The sequence below is a fragment of the Astatotilapia calliptera genome, chromosome 14 (assembly GCF_964374335.1).
Source record: "Astatotilapia calliptera chromosome 14, fAstCal68.1, whole genome shotgun sequence".
NCBI classification, from domain to species: Eukaryota; Metazoa; Chordata; class Actinopteri; order Cichliformes; family Cichlidae; genus Astatotilapia; species Astatotilapia calliptera.
In genome coordinates this window covers 24,776,204-24,792,353 of record NC_137435.1, presented here as the reverse complement: position 1 = coordinate 24,792,353, position 16,150 = coordinate 24,776,204, and the positions used below count along the sequence as shown (strand labels likewise).

The window sequence follows — 16,150 nt, the reverse complement described above, 5'->3', positions numbered from 1 at the left end:
TTTTCCTTTCTTTGTAAGTGAGCAATCTTACAAATGCAGCAGGAGATCATGTAACTATTTCCCCCACTGTAGTTATTCATTGAAAGAATTTATCTGTGGCATTCCTGCACACATTAGACGTTGGTGAATACTGGGCATAGTAATAATGCCTATCCTGTAAAGCCTGTACTGCACATGCCTGACCCTTTTTTGATCATCTATCTAAAAATAACACTGCATGTTCTCATCCACCTCTACAAGAAAATCTCATGGGACAAGGCATTTGTTTTCCTGTTGACCCCTACACTCCCCAACATGCACAATAGCCCATTCTTCTTTAAATATGCCAACAAAAGAGTTTAAATAAAGATCCACTGAGAATGTTTTTACGAGTCCACTTTATTTTCTTTTCCAACATCTCAGCCACATCTCACTCTTCGTTCAACAAAGTGCATTGATTAGACAGCATTTCTGGCAGAAGTAGCTGTGGCGGTGGTGGAGGGGTTTGCAGTCTTGCAGCATGTGTCTATTTCCTTTCTCGCTGCCATTAGAAGTCGCAGTTTGAATTTACACACTCGCCGTTAGATAAGGCATGAAGTTAGGAGCACAAGAACAGAACTGTTATGAAAGAGAGTGACTTATGACACTTTGAATCTACAAGCCAGGAGTCACAAGCTAGGATATGCCAGGATTTCCTTCTTCTTCTTCTTTTTTTTTTCCTTCATAGGTCGTCGGCCTTTTGTGTTAGAAAACTAGAACTTCTACAAGTACAACATGGGAAAAGGGTCTGAGTTTAACAAAACCACTGTGCATTTTACAAAAAGCTGCTCATGGCAAACAACCAAACCAACACCGCTAGGCTACTCTGCTCGTTTTTCATTACAGTATGTCTGTACACGCAAAATATAAAAATTAAGTCAACATTGCAGTCAACAGGGAAGGGTGTAAGGCAAATGTGGGTTAGGCGTTTTCAGCTGGGATGGAGCCTTCAAGCACATGACCAGTGGTTTCCAGTAGGGTCATGTGCTGCTTTGCGGAGACGTAGAGGGGCTTTCTGATGGGGCTGAGGGGGGCGGGCCAAGTGTCAAGGGTCAGGAAGAGATGGAACGGGAGGCTCCTTCGGGCTGCGACACAAGAAAAACAGATGACTAGAAATAGGTCACACATTACTGAGTTGTCCGTGGTGGCTGAGGAAGACACCACCATCGCCGCGCCTGTGCCACCCAGCGTGCCGGCACCTCCTGAGGCACTTCTGAAGCTCACTTAACAGCTTTCACAAACGAGGCGTGACAGGGGCTCGCAGGGGCTGGTGCACAGCTTAGAGAGGAAGAAGGGGAGGAAGGAGAGTGGGCACTGCCACTCTTTCAGGGCCAGCTCTAAAGCTATTCCTTCAGTGGGACATAGAGGCCTTAAACACACAAAAGAGCTAAAAGAAGATTAGAATTTTTAATCACCACAAATATCTTCATTAGTCCCACTGACTCCGAGGGAAAAACAGGGGATAGTGAGATGCTTTGGTGGTGGATCTAGGTGATCCCCAGGCATGCTGTGTACCCACTGAAGCTGTTTGCAGATGAGTCAACAGTGGCAGTCCTCTGCAAACACGCTGCAGCAAGTGCAGGTTAAAAAGATAACTCCTTCCAAACACCAAGGTGAAGTAAGCAGGATCTTAGCGCTTTAATGAAAAACTTGCCTGTTTTAGATATTAATGCATGCCACTGCATCATGCATACAATACAGGTTGCGTAATTGTATTTTGCACAGAGCTTTGTTAACAGGGTCAAAGAAGCACAAAAAAAGAAGGAAAAAAAATCTGTACTGAATGCCAGTTTATCTTTTTAATTAATCTGGTTACATAAATGCCAAAGAGAAAAGCAACACACAGAAGTTTCTAGCCATTCTTCTACCGAGCCACATAACATCGCACTGCCCTCCAGTGGTAAAGCAGAAAAAAGCAGAGGGTTTTACCTGGGGAGCAGTAAATCGACATCATCAGCATCGCTTAGCTTCAACTACTCCGCCTCTTCCTCCTGTTAGAAGACAAAATCATGTATTGATAACCAACACACACACACACAGAAAGCAGAGACACGTGGCAGTGGTAGAAGGTCAGATTAAAATCTGTTTAAAGTGCCTTTGTGTATTCTATTCTAATGTTTCTAACGGTGCAAGCTTTAATTTGTGGGGAGAAAAAAAAAAAAAAAAAAAAAAGCGATCCCAATGATAGCTGAGACTCTCTCGTTGTTAAACCTTTTACCTGGATGCGTCTCATCAACCGGAGAAGGATTTGTGGGATTCAAAGTGGAAAGACTGCAGTTGTTTCTTAGTTTGTTGCATAAATAAAACAAAACTATTTGAATTGCAATTTAAAAAAACAAAAAAACAAACAAACCCACAGTCTTTACTATGAGTGAGCTACCAAGATGTGTGATGTGTGTTTGTGTCGCACACAAAGATCTTCCCTCTTTACAACACTGGACCAGGCATGGCAAGCACAGGCAGAAGACCACATGTGACAAACTGCTGTAATACTACCTGTGTTTCTTCCAACTCTTCTTCTTCTTCCTCTTCCTCCTCCTTTGAAAAAAATTAAAAAATAAAAAAAGAAGAGGGAGGGGCTATGTGAAGTCATGGCTTAAATAGGGAGAAGGTGAGACGACTTCCCATGTTAGTGGCTGTGTTAAGGATGGGTTAAAAATGGAGAAGATGTCAAGCGTGGGCAGTGGTGATGACAGCAGGGTCGGAAAAAAAACTGAGGAAACTAGTTATGGAGTTCTGTTTTTAATGAGATGACCTAAGTGAGACAAGAGTGGTGCTTAAGCAGGCGCACCGTGTAACATGAGGTTAAACTGCGTGTCACGTGTTTTAAGTGTTACCACTCAAGCCGCGAATGCTGTTCCTGGTTAGTCTTGAAGTAAACAACACGCTCACTGAGGTTATCTATTATTCGATCCTACAACCACTTTATTCCAACAGGTGACCCAAACTAAGAGAGCAGTAAGCCTGGAAACAACGCAGTGTGTCGTCTAACGTGAAATGTTTTTTCTTTTTCTGAGTATTGCATGAGAACAAGATGTGCTCCGTCTCCTCCATCTTCTTTGAAACTTGTCACATCCACTTCACGTCCACTTTCTTCAGATTGCTCTTGGCAAAAAAGGAACAAAAGCCATGGCTTCTTTAAAAAGAAAAAAAAATGTCATCCTGTCAAGTCAGTGCGCCCCATCTCCCAGTACAACAAAACCAAACATGTCCGAGTTATCCTCACGTGCGTGCAGGCCAAGTTTTAAAAGAAGACAACGGAACGTTCAAGCGTTTTTTTTAGGTATCAAAACTAAAAAAGGGAAAACGTCTTGGCAGACTTGCAGAATGTTTCTCTGTGAAAGTTTCATAAAAGTTTGCTCCAACTCTGAACAACCTCATCTTTGTCCTGGCTTGTTTGAGGCCATATGAGTTATACTGCACACAATATTCACTGAACCAATGACAAGTACGATCTTGAGGAGAGAGAGTTCGCCTGAACATGTGCACACAGTCTTTCTCTGCAATCGGATCATGCATGAAAAGAAAAATCCCAGTCTCTGTGTGATTCACACCGTGCAAAACTTATACAAAGATTCTATAATCCAGATATACCTCTTGCACTTCAGCCTCTTCTTCCTCCTGTGGAACACGAAATCAGGCAGTTTTGAAAAAGAAACCAACATTATGGTCCATATGTGACTCGCATATCTGTTACTACATGAAATCCACCTTTAAGGTTTAGGTCAAATATGATCAGGTTTATCATGCTGCAAACCAGCAGGCATGTCCATGGAAAGTGGACCTAAAAGTCCATGCAGAACACCAAAAGAAAGAAGGAGAAAGGGAGAGAAGGGCAAGTCTGTCAAGCTTTAAAAAAATAAAATAATTAATTTAAAAAAAAAAAAAAAAAAAAAAAGTAGAACCACCAGAAACTACAGCACTGCCTTGTTCGTCTTGCTCCTGCAAGAGAGGTTGGACAAGGACAAAACAGATGGGAAGGAAGAGCGGAAAAACGGCAGGGCGAAGCACTGAAGCATAAGCAGCGTAAACTCAAGCAGAGGCTGGAATGTCTCTGAGAAGCAGAGCCCTTTTCACACAGCACTTAGAACCAGACTTTTTTTAAAAACAACTTTTTGAACCAACTGATTATTCATTGTGTTGGTGTGTTGCAGGGGGCAGAGTCTGATTTAGGGAATGGTTAAAGTGTGGACTCTTTAGAGGAGCTACCCTTGAGATGAGCAACGCTGGGTGAAAAACCGGCTGGGCTGACTCACCAGACTTCAAACCCTGTCCACAGGGTGCAGACTGAAAAACAGTGCAAGAGCAAGTGTGTGAGTTTGCTTTTTGAAAGTTGGGTCACATGAAGTTTAAAAGTTTTGGGGATGTGTCCTGACAGGCAAAATCCAGGGCAAAAAAAGGCCCACAAAACACTCTTTCAACATAATGACATAACTGAGGAAAATGGATTATTACATTGTTACCATGATTGTCTTTTTTAATGAGCCCTATATTGGTCATTTCTTTATGAGAATTACTTGAGGTGCTGTATTAATCATCACTCTGGATGATACGTCTTTGACTTTGACTTGTGTTGTTTTTTTGGTCTTTTAGCATTTTACTCTGACCCTTTGTTATCACAGACACGAGGCGACCAATTCATTGTTTCTGGCAAAAGACAAAATATGCTAACAAATAGTGAAATACTAATCATTGAAGGAATGCTTGAGGTGTGAAAGAGATTAATAATCTGACAAAGTAATGAGTCACTAAACAAAAACAACAAAAAGAAAAAAACAAGACAAACTCAGGAAGGCTAGAAGCAGTTTAAAATAAAACATGAATCTACCTCAAGCTGTCGTAGCTCTTCTTCCTCCTAAAAAAAAAAAAAGAAAAAGTAACAGGCAGCAGGTCAGCCGGCTGTGTGGGGAGCAAAAGAGCACAACAGGCATGTGGTATGGAAATGTCTTATGATTTCAAATGAAACTATGGGAACAGTCGAAGTTGTCAGGAAGCAGCTAGAAAACTGGGAAGAAATGAGGAACGGGATGTTAGCAGAAAGACAGGAAAGGTCAAAAAAAAAAAAAAAAAAAACTTGAGGAGATCGTAATAAAGAGAGAGTAGAGAGAGGGGTAGACAGGTGAAGTCTTCAAAGTTGGCAATTTAAAAGGCAGACCAAGACCCTCCCAAACCCATCTGGACGACCTTCCCTGATATCTGCACCATCAAACCCACACTGCTGATGACTGTATGGAGGAACCGCACAGAAAGAGACGAACAGAGAAGCACAGTTACCTCTGACTGCAAATCCTCTTCCTCCTGGAGGGAGCAAACCAAGAGGGCAAAGGAGTCAAATGTCATACAGCGTGTGTGTGTTTGTGTACACGAGGAACCAGCAGACACAGCTCTGATATTGATGCATCTAGACCAGGGGTGTCAAACACAAGGCCCGGGGACCAGAATCAGCCCCGCAAAGACCTCAATCAAGCTCATTGGGGGAAATGTGAATTAAGGCATAAATATTGGATTTTAAACTGTATTTTACTAAGTTTTGCTGCTTTTCCTACAGATAAAGACCGTTTAGCATTCTTGCATTTACTACAGCAGCATTTCTTTATTGTGCATAAAAACTGAGAAATACTGAAATTAATTTATATTAAAGGGGATTAAATGCGTCGTTAAACTGTATGTGGGCTGTATGTTGGCCACAATGTAAATTGAGTTTGACCCCCCTGACCTAGCCTGTGTGAAATGAGTCAGGTGAGGGATGGGCTGGAACATGAACTCAAAAAAAACAAAAAAAAACAACAACATATCAACTCTGAAATGCTAAATGAGATCAGTCATTTGGTGTTTAACGCGTGAGTCAATTAGGCAGCTTTTTTTAATGTGTATGTGTTAGTCCCCATAGGGAAATAGTTCCTCTGCATTTAACCCATTCACCCAGTGAAGCAGTGGGCAGCCACCAATGCAGCACCCGGGGAGCAGTGTGAAGGGACGGTACCTTGCTCAGGGGTAGGGATGGGTATCGTTTAGGTTTTATCCGATACCAGTACCAAACCGGTACTTTTGAAACTGTGCCAGTGCTTAAACCGGTGCTTAAAGAATAGAGAACACATAATTGGTCCAAAACACTCATGTTCAGCTGTTTTTTTTTGTAAAAAGATAACAATGTGTGCCTTTTCTGCAGCTATAGGGGATTTATGGCATCACTCTTGGCTGGAAGCAGTGCTTAAACAATGGAAAAAATACAAACTTTGTCCAAAAACCTCTCATGTTTGGCTGTTTTCCACTTTTTCTTTTAGCCTCATTTTAGCCTTTTTGGCCAGGGTGAAGGGAGTATCTGCCATTAAACAAGAAGACAGCCTCATGTAACTACGACGGTGTTTGCTAGTTCACCTTACATGCCTTCATGTAATAATGTGGTTAGCCTACTCAACGTAAATTACACACGAACAACATTAAGCTACTCACGCAGAGAAGAATGGCTGCTGCTGCCATCATCATCATCCGTCATCATTTCTGCTACACTGGCAGGGCTAGGGGCCAGGACTCTACTCTTCGGGTTTTTTGCAGATGTTGCTAACTCCGGGTCCGATAACAGGCATCACACCCACAGTAGATGTGCTCAATGTGAGGTCTCACAGCAAGCTATCAAATACGGCGCATTTCTCGGCTTTTAAAAAACCCTATACGTCGCCAGGTGTTTCATCAGTTTTGAGATGTTACCTCCTTTGCACAGTATCACCTTAAAGCACTTGTTGCAGGCTGCTGAGTTTGCATATTTTGCTGTGAAGTACAGCCAGACTTTGACCGCTTCGCTTTGGGCATTTTTAATCTGTAGCTCTGCTCTAAAAGAACGTACGTACCTGGGCCCGCCTACTACGCTCACAAAGGTAAAATGATTGGCTGGAATCCAAAGTGTATGACATCTCAGGAAAAAAAGCACCGAAATAAAGCACCGAAATGTGCGCTTCCTTTCGGTCTGGTTACTACCGTTTATGTCAGAACCGGTGCCGTAATGGCACCAGATACCGGTACCCATCCCTACTCAGGGGTACCTCAGGGTAGCCGTTCAGTGGAGTCAAACCCCCGACCTTCCGATCATGGGGCCACCACTCTACCTACTGAGCTATACCTGCATTCAGCCTATCTCAGTTAGAACTGCTTTAAAACCCCGTATTATAAGTGTTTACACTGCACAAGATTAAAAGACATATTTTAAATAGCAGAGGTTTCTTAAGCACTCAGATTTTTGTAAACAGTGAAAGTGATGGGAGACAAAGAGAGAGAAAAATTCTCACTGGCCTTGACAAGCACAGAGTGAGGGAGGTGGTACAGCATGTTTTCACTGCTATTCAAAAGTGTGGGGTCACACAGAAAAATTCACATTTTTCAAAGACTCGCCTTAAACTTTAAATGAATAGAAAATACAGTGAAGAAATCAAGGTTAGCCACAATGAGAAGTTCATCCTTCCATCTCTGGTGTCATTAAACACACCTTTGCAGAGCAGTTTGTTAAAGTAATATGGAAACCTTCCCCCCACGCTTCCTACAGTAAACTAAGTCACTTCCCACAGCAACTCAGGGACTGGTCACTCTGTTATCACAGAATAGCAGCTTACTGCATCTTCTCCAAAGAGATATACCGAAATCTTCCCAGAACAGAGTAAACTCTCTGCTATGAAGTCTTAAGGATCTTAAATTTGGGGGGGGGGGGTCCATTTCCTTGGATGGAATAGTCCTGGTTTTTTAGAACAAGAAGACTTAAGTTTTAGAAAAGGGCTCTTTTGGGGCCGTTATGAGACTGCAACTGACTCATGCAGACTAATGCTTCACACACTCGACTAGCCAAATTTAAATTGTTCCTTTGGAGGTATAATAATTCATTTTTGGAAGTTATTTGATGCTCAAAAAACCTAGAATGTTGTAACTATGCATTAATAAGTGTGTAATTCAATTTTCCAACAATTTTATGTATTCTCATAAACTTAGTGTCCAAGCCCAATAATGTTAGGTCAATTTCAAAGAAAGTTTCACTAACACTGGCTAACAGGGGCTAACAGCAGCTAACAGTAGCAGAAACAGCAGTGCTTACCGATAGAAAAGTTCAATCTATCCTCAACAGCTCACCTGGCTATGGCTGCCATTGGACAGAAGTGAGATTCACTGCCTTCTAGCAGACTCCTTTCACAAAATTTTACATCCAAAATAATGTAAAAAAAAAAAAAAAAAAAATTAAAAAAATTTAAGTGACCCAAAACTTTTTAGAAATCTTTTATAAGTTTAGCTCATGTCAGTGTCCGAAAGTCTGAATGACTGGCAAGTACACGTGTTTGGGTAAAGGTGAAGACTGGTCTAAACCAGCAATGACTGCTAAGAAAAGAAAGAATTAATAAGCACCCGCTTAAATTATTCTGCATGCGTTGCACAGTATGTTAATAATTTATTTTCCCTCTCAAATAAAAAAGATGAAGAACACATGTCATTTATTGAATGCACATAGTTATTAAAAATGCTGGGATAGTAACTGCTGCTGTTTCTGTGTATTGTGTCTATAAAACATCAATAAAGCACTGTTCCCTATTAAATAGTGAAATAAGTGTTACGTGAATTTTTTTAGATAATCTCACCTGCTCTTCTTCCTCTTCTGCTTGGCCCTCCTGACAGTGGAGATAAGATAGCATTAGAGACATCAGAGACCACACACACACACACACACACACACACACACACACACACACACACACACACACACACACACACACACACACACACACACACGACAGAGTGAGGAGTTTCTGGGGACCCTATACTAACACACCTTGACCAGGATAGTTAACAGTAAGTGAATTGTGTCATCAACTCAAAAACCAAACATAAGACACCTAATGGAATTGACAGAAAGGCAATAATAAATAAATTAAACATCCACTGGCAATGATGAGACGTGTAAGAATGATGATTAGGGATCTCGGCGAGGTGAATTAGTAAATTACTGAGTCCAGGGAAGGAGACTTGAGGAGAAGATGCAGATACAAGGTTGACAGGGACTTGAAAATGAGGGAAACCTTAAATGTGGAGTAAAGGAGGAGATTAAAGGGAAAACAAGGATTCTGAGTGGAAGAAATTGGCATTCCAAGGATGGAGGCAGAGGAAAAACGAAGGGAGATTAGGGTCTAGTTAAGGCGCAATTACAGTGTCTTCTGTGACCTCGTCTGTTTCTTCCACTGCTGCTTCCTCCTCCTCCTTCACTGTGGGGGCTTCGTCTCCTACCGATTCTGCAGTCTCTTCCTTTGCTGCCCCCTCCTGTTCCTCCTCATCACCCTCACCTTCTTCATTCTCATCAGTGGCCTGCTTCACCTCTTTATTTGAATCCCCATTACGATCCTCCACTGGAACCTTGTTATTGTAAGGTGTAAACAATAGTGTGTGAAAGAAGAAATACACAAAGAAATAAAAAAAAATCTGATATACTACTTCAGGCACTGCTTTAGCAGCATTACGATGGTTGGCTCATCAGATGGAAAGGTTTATGAACTCAAAACAATGATGTTATCCTGGTAGGTTGTCATCCAGTTAAAAAAATAAATAAATAAATAAAAATAGGAAGGGAAAGCTAAAAAGTCAAGGTGTAGGTTGTTAGAAAACAAATCCAAAGTTGGATATGCTAAAAATTAATACTGACATTTTAAAATGAGAATATAGATATTTTTCTCTTTTCTGTAAAAAAAATATTAAGTTACAGCTAACGGCAAATTAGCTTAACTTAGCCTAACACGAAACCTGTAAAAGGAAGAAACAAACAAAGAAAAACAGGTAACAGTATTTGTCCAACATTCATTAGTTTAAAAAGTTTACTGCGCCAGATTAAACACACCAAATGTAACGTGTTAATTGTGAAGCACTCATTTGCTAGATTACCTGTTTTTACCATGTCTGCTAAGCTAATACTAGCATAATTTCACATTAAATTTTCAGTTATAAGAGAGGTACAATATGGGTTTTTTTTTTAACATATTGTGTTATATCTCTTTCAAATAGCCAATAAGTATCTTTATCCAAATGTCAAACTATTCTTCTACAAGGCTAAATCTAAAAAAATCTTATTCACATTGTTAGTTCAATTAACCAGAAATACAGGTTTGGTCTAAAGTAGTTTGGCGCTGTCTTTCTGAAGCAGGCCGATGTGAAAAGTGTTCCTGGACTGTCACAGTTAAACGCAGTCATCATTTACAATACAGGTTTTTGGCTTTGTCTCTTATGTGAAGAGACTGATGAAAATTTATTGATCTCATATTGAGAATATATACTGTAACTGGAAATCCTAAATATATTATTAGCAAATTGTTGACTACTAAGTCACGTTTTCTCTGCCATATGACTCTTCTGAAGCATTGCCTACTTCAGAGACTAAAATTATAAAATTGTGATAAAAATGATAAAGAACATGAAATGTAACAGTAAAATGCAATATTGTTGCAAATAGGACAAGAGATCAGTGCTGCAGAAAATCGTTACTCTTGGGGCTAAAATTTGGGAAATTAGAAAGGGAAATCTGGGCTACGGTAGGTAAGCTCTAGTGAACTGAGAACTAGCAGGAATTTTCTCGTGGTAATAATCTTGTCAGAAATAAAGATGTTATTAAATATATCTATTAGAAAAAAATGCTTTTGATAAAAATAAAACATCAAATTTTACGATTTACACACAATAATACCACAGTTTGGTTGCTTCACAGCCCTTTGGCAGTCTGAACACAGCAATGCAGTGTCACAGTGTTATGATGACAAATCAGAATAGTGTGTTATTATGAGCTCACATTTCTCACTCATGCAACACCAGAATAAGTCGATGTGGTAGATGAGATGGGGCAGCCATGAAGAAATTAGGAATCTCTTTAAGTCACCAGTTATGGACAGAAGGAAAGTTGTTAAGTGACGCTGAAAATTTAAGATGAGACACGGTGAAAAGAAACTAAACACAGACTAAATGAAGGCATTACTATTGTGTCGTCAAGGTTTTCCTCAGCATGGGTGCCATTCTCCACAATGTTATCCTTGTCAGCTTGCTCTGCTTCCTGTACCAAGGAAATTAACAGGTTTAACACAATCGCGTTGACATTTAGTGTCCGGATAACTTGCCAAAATGTCCACGGCATGTTTTTGTTTCTTTTAGTCACTCAGATCTGGTTACCTACAAAACAAGTTCCACTGCATCTAATTTCAACACATTTAATTGTTAAAGAAAAAACAAATTTCAGTTTTAAATTTTAAATTAATTGAATTTTGAAAAATGTGTTCGAATCTCACATCAGTCAAAAGCAGATATATGAAGACTGGAACTTTGGATAAATACAGTTAGGGCCATAATTACCTCCACAGCGGATTTTAAACCAAACAATTAAGATAGGATTGAAGTTTCAGTGGTTTAACTAAAGCAATTTAGCAATTACAGCCATTTTTATACACACTTCCCCATTTTCAGAGTCTCAAAGGTAATTAACTGATTCATTTTCACAAATCACCTGCTTGCTTAACACCAAAATGCCAGGGACATCACAGACAGTTAAAATGGATGAATACAACTTTACAACATCGAGAACACTCGTCACAAGGTAGGCATCTCATTGTCAAGACCCTTATTAAATGTAAATACAGAAAGTTTACAACAAGTTGCAAACCTCCGGTTACACTCAAGAGCAAGAAAGTCAGGTTAGAGACAGAAAACATCTAAAGGAGCCTGAACAGCTCTGAAAAAATTCTTTGGACAGAAACAGAAACTAAGATGCAAAAGAATAATTGGAAGAAAAAAGTAAGTAGAAGGAGAGAAATACTGTAGATGTTATAACATGGGCATGTATGGCTGCCAGTACATCTGGGTCACTAGTGTTTATGATTATGTGACTGACAAAAGCAGCAGGATGAACTGTGAAGTGTACAGATCTGCACCCTCTGCTCAGATTTAGCCAAATGCTGCAAAACTGATCAAACAGCTTCACAATGCAAATGTATATCAACCCAAAGCGTGCTGCAAAAGAAACCCATGAGTTCCTCAAGGCAAAGAAACATGATACTCACAATGGCCAAGTCAGGCATCTGAGCTCAACCCAACAGAGCAGCTTCGTAGTTATTAAATACAAAATCAAATGCAGAAGAAGCAACAAGTGAAGGTGGCTGCAGTAAAAAGCTGGCAGAGCATCTTAAACAAGGAAACACCACATTTGGTGATAACCATAGGTTCTACAATCAGGAGGTCATTAAAAAAAACAAAAAAAAACAATAAACAATCCTTATATTTAAAACTATACTAGTTGTCCGATTACTTTTGAAGATCAGAAAAGTGATTACTTTGTACAAAAAGGGCTGTTTTTCATAAACAGTTAACACTTAACTGATGTTAAACTTCCTGAATTAAAGCCAATAGTCTGCACTTCAATCACATTTTGGCTGATCTAAATCCCACTGCATTGGTGCAAAGAGTTAAAACTACAAAACGTGTAATAGTTCAAATACTTATGGACTAAAGTGCAGCCTAAACTAGGTACACACAACCTAAGTTCTGAAAGAATTTTCCTGTGATGAGCATAAACGTGGTCTAAATTATTTAATATATGAATAAAGGAAGAGAGACTATTTGTTGCATCTTTGTTTTTACTTGTACGTTATGACAGCACAGATGTTCTTATTTAATTGGGAATTTTGTTGTACACATGAAGTTTTGAAAATTCATCATGGTATTTTCAGACTTTTTATTGTTTTATGAGCCATAAATGATAGGAACCCCCTCATTATAAGAAGGGAGTTAAACCTGTTTGTGTCCAAAATGATAGCTGGATACATTGATTTCATCTGATTACAAACCTTTCAATAACAATAAAGAAGAGCATTTGTTCTTCTGACATTCTTTTGATTCAAATTAATCACCTTAAACTCTCAAGTCTTACCTGGAAAACTAAAACATAATGTATCATAATGTTGCAATTCATATACAATCGATAAAAGAATATTGTGTATTGAAGAAAGTCAAAGCAGAATTAGTCCAAGCTGAATTGTTGGACTAACTCTGTTGTATCAGTACTGAAGTAAAAGATTAGAGATATTAGAGAAGAAATGTGGCTTTTGCATACGTTTTCCACAACATACAGTAGAAAATAATACTGACCTTTGACCCAGGAGGAGGGGGCAACCCCAGGAAGGTGTACACTAAATTGTCCTCTTTGGCATCAAAGAATGTGTCGTAGTCCTGCACAAGATTTAGAGATCTAAATCAATACAATAATTTACTTTCCCTCCAATTTTAACTTTGTTGCTACAGTTGTTCCATTACAGACATTAAAGTGCATTTCCTATGCTTTTCTCTCAATATTCTGAAGGTAGACACAAGTTAAAAACATTGGCGTATCTGAATGCGATGTATACTCACCCCACAATAACTCTCTTCGTTGAAGATTTGTGGGGGGAGGGGGATGCCGTTGGCTGGCTTCTTGTCCTCAGGGACGTTCTGCCTCATCCACATGCGGTTGTCCTCATTGCACGCGATGTCCAGTGGAGTGTAGTCAACTTTAAGAGCCTCCAAGAAGCCAACCACATCTTGCTGCTTCTTCTTGATCTGCGAGGCAGAGAAATCCTCCCTGATTGCACTGTATATGAGGAGAAGCCTGGAATATTTAACCTCAGGATGGCAGCTGCAGCATTCTGGGGTTTGGAATATCAACTAACATTATTTAAATGACAGCATGGATTCACATCTGATGCTCTACATAGTGCTCCCTTCCCATCCTCTCCTACTAAGTAAACACAGAAACCATTGACAACAATTTAAAAGAAGTACGAGTTTTACTTTATTTTTTTACCGTACTTGGTTTATTATTATTGTCTATGTAACAGGTGTCCTATCTTCTGTGTATTTTTTACTTATCTTGTTTTCATTTTGTATTTTTTTTATTAATATTTATTGAGCTTTTCTACTTCATCTATCATAGTATATAAGTTGTTACAGGTTGTGTTTTACGCTGTGGCTTAATTTCATTTCCCACGCAACTATCTCAGGCTTTGCAGTCAATGGTCTCAAAATGAGAAAGCAGGTGAGCAGCAGTTGTCTGGGCAGAAATCCATCGTTGATACCAGAGGTCTACCAGAGGCTTCAAGCTGATAGCAAGGCAATGCTAACTAAAAGAAAAAAGAAAAAAAAAAACTCTTGTATGCAGAAGAGCATCTTTGAATGCACAGTACATCAAACCTTGAAGCAAATGGACTACAGCAGCAGAAGACCACACCAGGTGCCACTCCTGTCATTTAAGGACAAGAAATTGAGACTACGATTCACACAGGCTCATCAACTGGACAACAGAAGACTAAAAACATCGCCTCGTCCTGTGAGTCTTGAGTTTTTCTGCAATGTTCGAATAGGGTCAGAATTTAGTGTACACAAAATGCTTCCATCCTGCCTTTTATCAACAGTTCAGGTTGCTGGTGGTTGTGTAACGGATGTGGATCTCAGTACAATTAGCCCCCTTAGTACCAACTGAGCACCATTTAAACACCACAGCCTACTGGAGTATTGATTGCTGCTGACCCTGTCCATCCCTTTATGACCTAACAAGGTGTGCCTCATAAAGCGACTCTTGAGTGTATATTATCTGATCTTATTTTATTTTAAGCCCTTAAATAAGCAGAAACACAACATGATTGCTTTTTCCAGCTTCTCAGATGCCAACATATGCTATTATCCTTGTGTTATATGGTGTTGAATGACTAATAGTTTTCTGTTTTGGTCTGTTAATAATCCATAATCCATGTTTCTGGGCTCTGGTGAAGGTTGAATGTCTTCATGTTTGATCTTTTTACTTGTATCTACATCTGCTGACAGATCATATTTAAACTGATAAAAAAAAAACTGATTAAAAAGTGTAAAAATGAAAAAATAAATCAATAAAAAAAATACAAACAGCAGGGTCGAAAAAGGGACAAATAAGAGGATAAACAACGATGCATTTTCTAAGAGTTAATGAGGACTGTTGTGGTCAGTCATTGAGTGTCATCTGCTAATACGGGTAGATGACCATACCCGCATGAAACAAGTCCACTCAAAGGATAAACCCCAAGTAGTGTGTGTTGTGATACAACACTGCTAAGTGGGCCCCAACCACTTTAGCATGGCCAAAAGTGGATGTAAGAAATAAATTCACCCTCCCCTCTGCTGTTATCATCCCACCTAACATATACACCGTTACCTCAATGCGAGTCTGACTTAAAGTTTCATGTTAAATCTCTTTTTGGGGGAGACACCGACGTCAAGCGTCTGCATGTGGAGGTCCTTAACATGCAAAAAAAAAAAAAAAAAAAAAACTTTGGGAGCCCCTGTTCTAGAAAGCTCTGCATATAAATCACATCGACCTGCGAGACAATTAAACAAAGAACCAGAGCCTCTCAGGCGTAAACTCAGGCACAAATCAAACCGTGCACTTGCCTGCAGTGTTTAGATATGCCTAATAAAAGTCAAGTCACATTCATTTCGAGGTTTAACGCTCTCGTGTCACTGTATGAGTGACAGTCCTGGCCGGTTACAACCACAAAAGTTCACTTTAAGAGAAATAAATCCTTTGGAGTAAAAAGCTTACCGCTGTGGATCCCGACGAAGACGCGAGGAAAACTTTAATGACCATTTTGCTACAATTTATTTTGTCGACTATGCAACAAGCGGTCTCTTAAAGGAGCAGGCAGCCTTCTCTATTATTAGAGCACACCCTGGACGGAGACATAGCACAGCGATCACTCACTCACTCACACACACACACACACGGTTATTTTTGTCTCCAGGCTCCATTAGTGAGGGTCGGCCCGTAGGGGCGCAGCACTACTCACAAACACTGATTGGCAACTTCAGCTGTCTGTCGGTGAGGGAGGGGGCGCAGTGGAGCTGGTTCCCAGCGTCCTGCTGAGTGCATATATGGACAGAAATAGCACTGACCAGCACTATAGGCTGACAGGTTTTCAAACCCGGTGTTGTGCCAAAAAGTGATCGGCTGCCAAAAACTGTATTCCGATGTTTCTGTATGTTTTCTTTGCGTGACACCTTTGCTTATATTGGTAAAGATATTGTGGTGAAAAGGTTTTTACAAAGGGATCATACATAAAATAAAGAAATTGTG

At 39.9% G+C, this 16,150-nt stretch overlaps 1 protein-coding gene across 45 annotated transcripts; it reads right to left on the bottom strand.

Moving 5' to 3' along the window:
- Positions 1-360: 360 nt before the first annotated feature.
- On the bottom strand, positions 361-15,870 carry sh3bgr (SH3 domain binding glutamate-rich protein). Of its 45 annotated transcripts, none has more exons than XR_013901455.1 (13): positions 15,620-15,859; positions 13,423-13,608; positions 13,162-13,242; positions 11,003-11,077; positions 9,196-9,399; positions 8,631-8,660; positions 5,293-5,316; positions 4,847-4,873; positions 4,275-4,305; positions 3,613-3,639; positions 2,515-2,556; positions 1,948-2,009; positions 361-1,103 (listed from the first exon to the last, which is right to left on the bottom strand). XR_013901455.1 is itself a non-coding variant. In XM_080289008.1 (12 exons), the coding sequence occupies exons 1-11, from the start codon at positions 15,662-15,664 to the stop codon at positions 1,972-1,974; spliced, it is 783 nt and encodes a 260-aa protein (XP_080145134.1). In that variant the 5' UTR covers positions 15,665-15,859; the 3' UTR covers positions 361-1,103; positions 1,948-1,971. The 45 variants fall into 45 exon arrangements, 39 of the variants coding, with proteins under 39 accessions (XP_080145134.1, XP_080145136.1, XP_080145135.1 ...); XR_013901457.1 differs by having other exon boundaries at positions 9,211-9,399; XR_013901456.1 differs by lacking the exon at positions 2,515-2,556.
- Positions 15,871-16,150: the final 280 nt, after the last annotated feature.

Excerpts from the sequence above, each read along its gene's own strand:
- sh3bgr (XM_080289008.1), bottom strand. The coding sequence starts at position 15,664 with ATGGTCATTAAAGTTTTCCTCGCGTCTTCGTCGGGATCCACAGCG. Across the intron at positions 4,874-5,292 it reads AAGAGGATTTGCAGTCAGAG|GAGGAAGAAGAGCTACGACA; the intron begins GTAACTGTGCTT and ends TTTTTTTTTTAG. Across the intron at positions 2,557-4,274 it reads TGGACAGGGTTTGAAGTCTG|GAGGAGGAAGAGGAAGAAGA; the intron begins GTGAGTCAGCCC and ends TTTTTTTCAAAG.